At 41.8% G+C, this 10,651-nt stretch overlaps 2 protein-coding genes across 4 annotated transcripts; one reads left to right on the plus strand and one right to left on the minus strand.

The window, feature by feature from the left end:
• Positions 1 to 42: 42 nt before the first annotated feature.
• hacd3 (3-hydroxyacyl-CoA dehydratase 3) lies at positions 43 to 4,265 on the minus strand. Of its 2 annotated transcripts, none has more exons than XM_019875912.1 (11): positions 4,094 to 4,265; positions 3,790 to 3,832; positions 3,598 to 3,680; positions 3,370 to 3,528; positions 2,756 to 2,804; positions 2,546 to 2,656; positions 2,337 to 2,464; positions 2,148 to 2,260; positions 782 to 888; positions 577 to 708; positions 43 to 500 (listed from the first exon to the last, which is right to left on the minus strand). In XM_019875912.1, exons 1-11 carry the CDS (start codon positions 4,169 to 4,171, stop codon positions 424 to 426), a joined length of 1,080 nt encoding a protein of 359 aa, XP_019731471.1. In that variant the 5' UTR covers positions 4,172 to 4,265; the 3' UTR covers positions 43 to 423. The 2 variants fall into 2 exon arrangements, with proteins under 2 accessions (XP_019731471.1, XP_019731470.1); XM_019875911.1 differs by having other exon boundaries at positions 2,756 to 2,807; positions 4,094 to 4,264.
• Positions 4,266 to 4,437: 172 nt separating this feature from the next.
• Positions 4,438 to 6,809, plus strand: ppcdc (phosphopantothenoylcysteine decarboxylase). Of its 2 annotated transcripts, XM_019875913.1 has the most exons (5): positions 4,445 to 4,650; positions 4,890 to 4,985; positions 5,477 to 5,605; positions 5,691 to 5,859; positions 6,429 to 6,809. In XM_019875913.1, the coding sequence occupies exons 1-5, from the start codon at positions 4,507 to 4,509 to the stop codon at positions 6,515 to 6,517; spliced, it is 627 nt and encodes a 208-aa protein (XP_019731472.1). In that variant the 5' UTR covers positions 4,445 to 4,506; the 3' UTR covers positions 6,518 to 6,809. The 2 variants fall into 2 exon arrangements, with proteins under 2 accessions (XP_019731473.1, XP_019731472.1); XM_019875914.1 differs by lacking the exon at positions 4,890 to 4,985 and having other exon boundaries at positions 4,438 to 4,650.
• The last annotated feature ends 3,842 nt before the right edge of the window (positions 6,810 to 10,651 follow it).

Raw genomic sequence — 10,651 nt, forward strand, 5'->3', positions numbered from 1 at the left:
TGTAGGAATAGGAAAGACAAAGTAGCGTTTATTTTTTGACAGTTAAGCAGAGCATGGTTTCAACCCGTTCAGTAAACACACCCATAGCGTTGAGTGTGCAGACCATTGCTTTATTTTTCCGATATTTTGAAGCTTCGTTTTGTATACTTTGTGATTTTTTTTTTTAATCATTTCGCAAAATTTAAACATTTCGCAGCGTTAACACTTTTTCAGTGTTGTGTAAGGTTAAAAAAATACACTTTCACTTTCCTGGGACATCAAGGAAACACGCAGACTCACAGTAAAACGGTTGTATTTGGTAGTGCAAATAAACCCTCAAGGGAGGAAGTTAAGAAAACACGGTAAGGCGCCTGTAAAAATGAGACCATCTCAAACAAACGTTACGAAACAAACAGGCAGCACAGGCGCGTGAGGAGCGACGCATCAATGAGCCTTTCTCTTCGTGGCGCGGAACCGCCTCTGCCTTTGCTTGTAGAGATGACGAAAGTTGAGAAAAAGTCCTGCAAGAAGGGATGAACAAGATACTTCAGATTGCTCTTCAGAGATGTCATATTTTGTTCCAAAGTGCACGCTTGCCTAGAAACATGAGCACGAGGTGCACACGCAGGACATTGGAGAAGCTCAGTGATGTGCCGAGAGCCCTTGGCAGAGGAATGCTGAACAGGTTGGTTTTGTCAAAGATGGGAATGGACTGGGCCACGGCGACGGCTGTTTGGGGAGGGACACTTGTGTTTGGATTTCATCACTGGTTCAACTTTCAGACGGGTGAACGCAAACGTACCCTCGGCGAGAGCACCTAACGGGTAAAGGGGCATCCAGAGGGAGTATCGCAACCATGTGAGGATTTTCCACTCGGTGTTGAAGCATCCCAGCATGTAGAATGGATACCTGCGGCAAAGACTCATTAGCATTTGCATTATTTCGACATTATGCCTTCTGATACACTAGAAAGTCATATGACCTCACTGGTAAAACATAAGTTGACCTTTTTGAGGACAGGTGCTCAGAGGTGGGGAGCAACATTTTACATTGACTTGTCAGTAAGACTTTTCACTTTGGAGTATTTTGGTCAAGAAAAGCGGTGGAAAATGGATGGTCGAGAAAAATGCTACCTTTAATCTGTTAACTTCATTCTGCGACTTTTGTTTCTATCTGTTACCGTTCGGCTATTTGTTTTAATTTGTCGAAGAGACTTGTGCCTCAAGCGCTGTCACGCAGCCGCTTCACCAACCCGACTCCCGATATTGACTCTTGTTTTCGACAATCAAACCCAGCCAGGCGGTCACATCAATGCAGACGGGAGCCACGGTTGCACCCAGAAGCAAATGCAAAGCATGCGACAAAACAACAATGACTTGAGACTCGTAGTCAGAAGAGGTACAACACCTCCGGCGTCACATTCAATCGAAGTTTACCTTACACGCTGCAAAAAAAGAACAGTTGTCAACAACTATCATCTGTGCCTGCCTTAACATGTCCACATTTCAGCCGACAGGAACTCCCAACTCAAAGCTGTGCTGTTTCAAAAGTTATGACCCTTTCTCATAGCTGAATTTGATTTGAGATTTTTCAGAAATACCTGAAATAAGATTTCAAGTTTGTATTTTTTCCTACTTGATATTCATGCCCTTATTAAAAAATATGAAAAATCCAAAGTTATTCACCAGTTAATACTTCTAGTAGTTTTTTTCACTGACCATCTACTTAATATTTAAAATTGTTTGTAATATTTAATGGGTAATTTAAGTCATATTCGAGAGAAACAGTACTTGAGTACTGTTTTTAGTTGGTCTGGACGCGCTTCAAGAAAATAAATGGATGGCCAGATTAAAAGAAAAGTTGCATTTTATTTTTTGGGTGGAATAACGCTCCTTCTCCATTGACGACAGATGTGTATGCTTACCTAGTTAAATGCACAGTGAGAAGTCAAAATAAGCAGTGTTCAGAAAATGACCTACCTAAATATTTCAATGGCACCCGCCTCTGCAAGCGCTTCAAGAAAATAAATGGATGGTCAGATTAAAAGAAAAGTTGCATTTTATTTTTTGGGTGGAATAACGCTCCTCCGTTGACGACAGATGTGTATGCTTACCTAATTAAATGCACAGTGAGAGGTGAAAATAAGCAGCGTTCAGAAAATGACCTACCTAAATATTTCAATGGCACTCCACAGATAGAAAACAAAGAAGACCACCGGCTTATTCTGCATTTCTTCCAAGCAACCAAAAATAACGAAGAGGACGAAATTCCTCCCAAACAACTATTAAAGAGAGCGAGGATTACGTTGAGACAAATGTTCGTATTATTTCCAAAAGATTTCACGTCGTCAGACAGACCTGTATAAGATTTGGGGTCACACTTGTCCTGACCAGCCCAAAAGCAGCGTTGAGGACCTCGACAACTGCCAGGATCTGGCAGAAGAACATGACGCTGGAAATGGTGTGAAATGTGTCGTAGAAGGAATCTGAAATATGATGCGAGCAGCGTTAGTGTGGCTATCATGCGAGAGGAGGGGGGGGGGGCAAGCATGCACACGCAGTCTCACCTTGACCAAACTTTAGGAGGCGAATGGTCATGTTGACAAAGATCCACGAAAAGCCAAGAAACTGCACCAAGTTGTATGTAAACAAAAACCCTGTTTTCAGACTGATGGACCCTAAAAGGCAAAAAAAAAAAAAAAAAAAAGCATCCATGACTATTTGCCAAGGTCAAACTTTAGCCAGTTGCAGATGGAGAAACTTTTGTCCACGCTCACCTTCCTCATCATGCCGCGAAGCCTTTCGTCTGATTTTTCTCTCCTCCTTCGCAAAGTACAAGGCAATTTATTCACACCAGCTAATCGTTTCTCTTTTTCTGTCTTCACAAACTACAGTGGTACCCTTACAAATTTAATTTGTTCCGTGGCCAAGCTCGTAACATAATTTAATAGCATCCCAAAATATCGTTTAAAAAATGTTGACATTTGCTAGGTGTGTTATGATGACTGTCTCCATGGCTGACAAAACGTTATTCCCTGCGAACTATATCTTCTGCCTCTTATCCACCCATTAAACTCATTCAGTACCAGCCAATTCTAGCCCCCCTTTTTTTTTACCCTAAGTCTTGGAAAAATTGAAGAAAAAAAAAAAGTATCTGCGGTTGAACGTGACATAATTTTCGGTGTAAAAATGGCCGCTGTTTCATTTGAACACTCTCGAGATCTTGTATACTTTAAATGCAACTCTGCAAAGGACAAAGTATTGTAAAACAGTCAAAGGTTATGCCTGTAATTCATTTCATTATTCTTTTTTTTCTACCAAATATCGGAAATGGCATTGGCCTACAAAAAATATATATATCAAGGTACCATTGTGGCAGCTCATTGCTCACCTTGATCTCCATCTCGGCGTCCGACTCGTCGAGCCAGCAGTCGAAATCAGGAGCCAAGAAGAGCGGCTTGCGTTCCTGTTTGGTCAACCTTTCCCACCATCCCCACTGTTCTTTCTTCACGCTGATGTTCACCTGACGCTGAGTGGACCTGTAAGCCACCTGCACACATCCCACAAAGTCAGTTAGGAGGCAAGGACATGAACATGAACATGGACATGGAAGGAGTACCTCAGATGCCTGTGCTTTTACAGGTAAAAGAAACTCCAGGGTGAAGTCGTACAGGTGCTGACCTTTCGCCCCATGGCCCTGGGCTACACACACAAAATATGAAATATGCCCCCCAAAAGAGGCCCCGCAACCCAACAAGCATCAGCAACGTAAACACCACACGTAAACACCACAGACGCACAGAAACGTCACCTTGAAAGTGAAGGATGTTTTCATGCACGTGGACGTCAATGTTCTGCAATGAGAAAAAGCAAGTTTAGGCCCATTCATACGAAGATATAATAATACATTTTATTTGTGGGCGCCTTTCTAAGAACTCAAGGACACCTTACAACAAGCAGTTAAAAAGCACAAGATATGAGCAACTTGACCCATCTCCCTGTGACGTAATGGTTACGTGTTACGGACTCCCTCAAGTCAGTACTGCTGTAGTAAATATTTATCCCCGGCTTCAGTTTTCTGACTCGAAAAACATCAATGGCAGTTACAAGTTTACCTGAGCGTCAGTCAGCTCCACGCGAAGGAAGATTTCCTCGTGGCGTTGAGCCCAGTAAACAAGAGGCGTCAATGTCATTATTGTTTTGTATTAGTCAAATTGTTCTAAATCAAACAAAAGACAAGACGATGTCTCCGTTCCGCATGCAAGCTGTTGAGCAAGCGGCCAGAACATTCCACAAACGGGCGCGTTCTCGCGCTGTCATCTCCGAGACGTGCGTGAGCGAGATAGAGTTACGCTACATCCTCCTCCACTGTGATTGGCTGGCTCGTTCTACTCGACTCCCGATTGGTCGCTGTCGTTTATTTGCGGAAGTTGAAACGATGCGAAAGAATCCACAAACGTAGACTACAAACCGTTTTGGAAAACAAAAACAAGGGTAAGGAGCGTTTCACCTTCGGTAGTCTGTCAATATGCAGACGGATGAAGATGATTCTCAGCCTCCAAGCGACTTGGTGAAGACAACCGGGACATTTTGTGTGCTCGTTGGAGTGACCGGGAGCGTAGCTGCCCTCAAACTTCCCGTTTTGGTCTCTGAACTTCTTCATTTCCCCGGGGTGAGTTTTTTTTTAACTAGTAAAGTTCTATGAGTTCTTTGGCTACGGACTGAGTCTAATCACCATAGCAACATAAAACAAAGTCACATATGAAAGCAGGAGACTTTTTTTCAACTGTCACTGATAATCTACCCACACAAAAATCCATCCATTTTTGACTCTACTCTCCAGTTTACTGGGGTTTGTGTTGTCTATAGAGAACTAAGTCAGAGGCCAACATTGGATATTTTCTTGTTCAGGTGGATGTAAGAGTGGTCACAACTCAGCATGCCCAGCACTTTTATAACCCTGAAGAAGTGTCAGTAAAGGTCTACAGTGACAAAGATGAATGGGAGGTAAGTTTTTCTAGCACGCAAAATAATGAAAGCGGTCGGCATTATTTTAATTAGTTTATAACGCGGCATTTTAATATAGTATAATGGAGTGTTGGAGGTGGAATTTGGCCGGGGCGCAAATCTAGCCAAGTCTACCTCTGATCAAAGTTGTGGTGACTTTCTAACTAGGGATGTGGCTGTGTTCCGAAATAACCTATCATTCTCAAACTCATATTAACTCATTCACTGGCAGCCCAGTAAAAATGGATTCCCACTTAACGCGAGACTGAATGTGAACGTGTCACATCACAGTTATGAGGTGAACACATTTGTGCAACCATTCTTCAGTTGTTCATTTTTATTTGCGCTCTTTTTTCTTTTCAATTGAATTGTACAGGTTATAGGGTCACATTAATGCCCCAAAAGTTTTGAAATGATTTGTCTTTTGCCTGAGAGACTTTAGTTGTCTCCTTCACCGTGAGTCATGTCGATGAATTGTGTTTTTGTTCTAGTTGTGGAGTCAGCGGTCTGACCCGGTGCTTCACATTGAGCTCAGACGCTGGGCAGACCTTCTCGTCATCGCCCCCTTAGATGCAAACACGCTCGGAAAGATCGCTAGCGGCATTTGTGACAACCTGCTGGTGAGAGCCGTGAATGTTGGAACCATTTTGTTTTCATTTTTTTTTAACATGAATTTCAGATGACTAAGCATTTATCATTTTTCAGACGTGTGTGGTGAGAGCCTGGGATACCAGTCGCCCTCTCCTCTTCTGCCCTGCGATGAACACCGCTATGTGGCAGCATCCCATCACAGCCCAGCAAATACACAAGCTGAAAGAGTTTGGCTATGTGGAAATCCCCTGCATTGCAAAGAAGCTGGTGTGTGGAGACAAAGGTGTGTGTACAATCATACCACAAAAAAAAAAAAAACGAAAGGTATGAGAGGGGACAAAAGGAGTCTGATACTTGGGATTTTTACGACCGCACCTGTTTTTGAGAGAAAGCGAGACACAGTCATCGTTTTGTGTTTAGTTTCGCTTTTGTAAGTTTACACTCAAACTGCAGCTGTCCTAAGTGGCCTACAAGTCCATGCGTGCCCCGATGACAGCCACAACAGTGCAATTGCGATCGATTCAATGCCCTGAGAATACAATGAACACGGATAGATGGTAAGATCGCGTCTTTTAAGCATACAGGAAAATGTACGACCTCAACGGATCCTCCAAAATGTAAAGTACAAATTGTCAAATGCAAACAGATGCAAATAAATTTGCACTGGGCAAAGTTAAAATGTAAAATGTTGAATAATGATGAGCGCACGTTCCGTCTCAATCTTATTTGTTCTTGTTCAATTTATTGCAGGCAAAGGCGCCATGGCAGAGGTGTAGGCCAAGTTAAAATGTTGAATAATTATGAGCGCACGTTCCGTCTCAGTCTTATTTGTTCTTGTTGAATTTATTGCAGGCAAAGGCGCCATGGCAGAGGTGTCGACTATCATCTCTGTTATCAAGCAATACCTTCAGCAAACCAGTGAGCCATCTCCCCAAACATGACGGCAGGCAACACTTTGACCTTTGAACTTGGATCACTTCACCAAGTGTGGCCTCTTTGGCACCCCAGACTCGAACTGCCAACCTCAGAACTGTGAGCCAGATGTCCTAACCACTCATCCGTCAAGCCACAGAGATTTAATATTAAAAAGATGGACTTTTAACACGTGATTAACTCCTTAAAACTTAACATAATTAAGACAGATGGAATCAAAGTATGCAAATGCATTCCAAGGAAATATTGGGACATGCGATTGTGTTTTTAATCTATCATCATATTAGGCAAGCTTAAAAACAACAAACTTCCATATTTTGTTCATTGGAGTCATGGTGATCGGCAGGCAACACTTTGACCTTTGAACTTGGATGATTTCATCAAGTGTGGCCTCTTTGGCACCCCGGACTTGAACTGCCAACCTCAGAACGGTGAGACAGATGTCCAAACCACTCAGCCGCCAAGCCACTGAGATTTAACACGTGATTAACTCCTTGAAACTCTTTGAACGTGATCAAGACAGACGGAATCAAAGTGTGCAAATGCATGCCAAGAAAATACTGTACTAGGACATGCAATTGTGTTTTTTAATCCATCATCATATTAGGCAAGCTTCAAAAAAAAAAAAACTTCCATATTTTGTTCATTGGAGTCATGGTGATTGTCGACATTATTGCAGGCCACCTTCGGATGTTATAGATTTGTCCTGTTCTTGGTTTACGTTAAAATGATGACATTTTTACTCATGGACTCGGCGTCATTCAAAAGACAGCGGGCAGTTGAAGTGAAAAATTCGGATGTTATAGATTTGTCCTGGTCTTCGTTTACGTTCCAAGTTCTGACATTTTTACTCATGGACTCGCCGTCATTCAAAAGACAGCGGGCAGTTGAAGTGAAAATGACATTTTTCTTGTAACCTGAGAAAGCTTCCTCACCCCGAGGTGGTATCTGCTATCAGTTGGGCCATAACTCAGTCCTTCCCTCCCTAAAACAAGGCTAACTCTCCCAACTCATTAGCGCTGTTGATTTACGGACATGGGAAGTGAGCACAGTGCATACCAAGGGCCCGCAGACCCACAGAATACAAGGTGTACGCCATTCTTTGAACAAGGATAGCTTTAAAACGCCCGGAATTGATAAGTAATGAAACATTTGCATGAGTTGGAGATGGTCTTTAAGCTGTGTTTGAAACTGTTTTTTCTGTGAGCCAACTCAGAAACTCGTCTTGTGATTCTGTTGCTGCTGTGGTAAGACGTCTTCATGAAAGAACTTCTCCCAGTTTGTGAGTGCCTTTCACGGTGAAGGAGACAGTTCTCTCTCGGGCCTGAACGCTAGTGATTTTTTTTTCAATGCCAATTTCAATATTTGGGAGAATAGAATTAAAGTTCCAGCAGAGAGAAAAATCGGCCATGTTTTTTTCCATCTTTGTCTTATTTTATAATGTTTTCATTTGTAAAGATGTTAAGATAAGAAAACCTTTATTAGTCTCACATTTGATACCAGAAAATTGACTGATGGAGTATAGACAAAAAAGTTATCATGTTTAAAAATTTCATTTTGTTGTATGCTTGATTGACCTCGAACGCGTGTGTTTAGAGCACACGGAAAAAAGGGCCAATTTGAGCTGAATGAAACTGAGGCCTTGTTAACTGATAGTACAGACAGGAAGGTTCAACTTCGGGTGGGCAACACGATAAGATGTCCTTGAGTTTGTTACAATGTCTCAATTCATGCGACATACCTTGAAGTCACAAGGTATCCATTGTTTTTGTACCGAGAGATGTTTTGGCCTCCAGGTGCCCACTGAGGGGCGTATTGGTGGACTGGGCTGAGAGGCGTGACGTGTAAATGAAGAAGGGAGTGTTTTTCTGATACATCACTTGTAATTTGCATACACGATCAATAGAAAGCCGCAGAGGCTGCAGAGGTCAGGTGTCAGTTAAACATTTCAAGGTGGCGCTGGTGAGCCTATTTATTTATTTAATTCCAAAATAAAATACAATATTGGTGATTTTGCCACGCCTGATGTGTGTGGAAAGTTTCATGAGTTTTTGTGAATGTTTCGACCCTCAAAAATGTCATGAAAATCCAGGCTTGAAGACATCTCTGAATTTATTTTTCAACAAAGTGGTAGTGCCACCTAAAGGAAAGAAGTGTTTATTTTTGGGGGGGGGTTGCCTTGCTGTGGCAACGCGCAGTTCTCAAAAATACGACGCTAATTTTAAGGGTCTAAACATTCACAAAAACTCATGAAACTTTGCACACACATCAGGCCTGGCGAAATCACCAATATTTAATTGTTTTTTATTTTGGAATTTTAAAAAAAATGGCCCACCAGCGTCCGTTGTATTTTTTGGAGAACTGCGCGTTGCCACAGCAACAACGTTTCATGAAAACTCACAAATTTCGTGTTTTAACATCTTCTGAGCAAATATGAAGTAGATCGGCTTATCCTGAACGGCAAAAAAAAAAAAAAAACTAAACATTTCCTTTAGGTGGCGCTACCACTATGTTGAAAAATAAGTTCGGAGATGTCTTCAAGCCTGGATTTCAAATAAGAGAAATTTTGGATAAGATAGGATCACGTGGGTCAAGTAAAAGCAACGTTTATCGTCACGCTCAATCATCAAGACTTTGCGACAGCCGAGTCCTTTGCCGTAAAGTTACAATATTTGGCGTGGAGCAAGATCAACACCTTGAGGCTTTGATGACAATTTATAGGTTGGATTCATTTCATGGCGTCCGTGCACTACTTTAGGCGCTGCTCGGGCCTGAATCATAATTTCGACAAAAACAGTAGTGACCTTGCAGTGGTCACTGCTTGGGCCCTAATTAGAAGTGGAGACAATGCGCAGTTTTGGTACAGATTTTCGCAAACATGACATGGACTCACGTGATTAGCCAATTCATTCAAAGGGGGAGTTTGCAATTTAAGAGTCTTTTTTTTTTTTATATACCGTACACAGTACCTCGAGATCACTTCTCTCATGAATTGTCTCTATATAAACATTCATTCAACTCAAGATTCTTACCGCAGTGCCTTAAGAGGACTTAAACTTGACAGAAGACGTTTGTTATGTTGTCCATGTCAATATTTGTTCACCATCAGGTGCATGTGCGTGCTGTGTTGTGTGTCGTCTGATGCAACTTCTTCACGCGATGAGGTGTTCTATTCATGGGGGGAATGATGCAGGATGGTTTCATCAGACGTGATATCCTAAGAGAGCGCCTGCTCTTCTGCAGTGTGTCACACATGAGTCTCTTGATACACGTTCTAAATCTGTTGTGTACAATATTTATTTCATACACCCATTGGAGTTCAATTTTAAAACTCTTAAAAAAAAAAAGGGCCAGAGAGCCAAATGAGGGGCAGAGATAACACCGTGATTTGCTGGAGTCCTAAAACTGAATAGATTTTAGACTTTCAGACTGATCAATTCATTTTTCGTCTGTTCTTGAATTTCTTTTGAGTCATGTCATTTTGTTGTAGCTTTTTGAGATCTTTTGGCTGACTCTGTCAAACAGGTTCCATTTGATTCTGGATGTAATCAAGCTTGGGTGCGGTTAGTAAAAATGGACTCTTTAGAAAAATGTGATTAGCCAGTTCAGGATTTAACAGAAGGGGGTGGCGGGGGTATTTTTTTTTTTTTTTGCTCAGGGCCAGGTCGCTTTTGTTTTATTTTCTTAATAAAATCACCTTTTAAAAACTGCATTCACGTTTGCTTGGGATTGTGTTTAATATTGACATGTTTGATTTTCAACAGGGGAAATTGTGCGAGGGGAAAAAAAAAACAAACAAAAAACGTCAATACAAATTGTGGGCGTACACTACTTTGGATCATTTTCAATGCAAACCAAAATCAAATATCCTCACGCCGTTTAATGATTGACTTGTATTGATGGGAATGAGGGGAATAGTTCAAAGTTTTTCAGGTGATTTGATCCTTTTCCCAGATATTTTCGTCCTCGGCGATGAAGCTCCAAAGCTCAAATATTTAACAACTAAATGTTGCATGTCACTATCAGCCCCATGATGCCTTGTGTTGCTTGGCCTCGGGCACTGTTGCCATCGTAACGGGAAGTGCGGAACTGCTCTGATGGGAAAAGCCCGTCCTCTCCTCCTTGGTATAAGACCCCCCCCC

This window comes from Hippocampus comes, unplaced genomic scaffold, assembly GCF_001891065.2.
Source record: "Hippocampus comes isolate QL1 unplaced genomic scaffold, H_comes_QL1_v1.1 scaffold142, whole genome shotgun sequence".
NCBI lineage: Eukaryota > Metazoa > Chordata > Actinopteri > Syngnathiformes > Syngnathidae > Hippocampus > Hippocampus comes.

Excerpts from the sequence above, each read along its gene's own strand:
- ppcdc (XM_019875913.1), top strand. The coding sequence starts at position 4,507 with ATGCAGACGGATGAAGATGATTCTCAGCCTCCAAGCGACTTGGTGAAG. Across the intron at positions 4,651-4,889 it reads AACTTCTTCATTTCCCCGGG|GTGGATGTAAGAGTGGTCAC; the intron begins GTGAGTTTTTTT and ends TTTCTTGTTCAG. Across the intron at positions 5,860-6,428 it reads GCTGGTGTGTGGAGACAAAG|GCAAAGGCGCCATGGCAGAG; the intron begins GTGTGTGTACAA and ends AATTTATTGCAG.
- hacd3 (XM_019875911.1), bottom strand. The coding sequence starts at position 4,171 with ATGACATTGACGCCTCTTGTTTACTGGGCTCAACGCCACGAGGAAATC. Across the intron at positions 2,657-2,755 it reads TTCGCGGCATGATGAGGAAG|GGTCCATCAGTCTGAAAACA; the intron begins GTGAGCGTGGAC and ends TTTGCCTTTTAG. Across the intron at positions 709-781 it reads GTTAGGTGCTCTCGCCGAGG|CCGTCGCCGTGGCCCAGTCC; the intron begins GTACGTTTGCGT and ends CTCCCCAAACAG.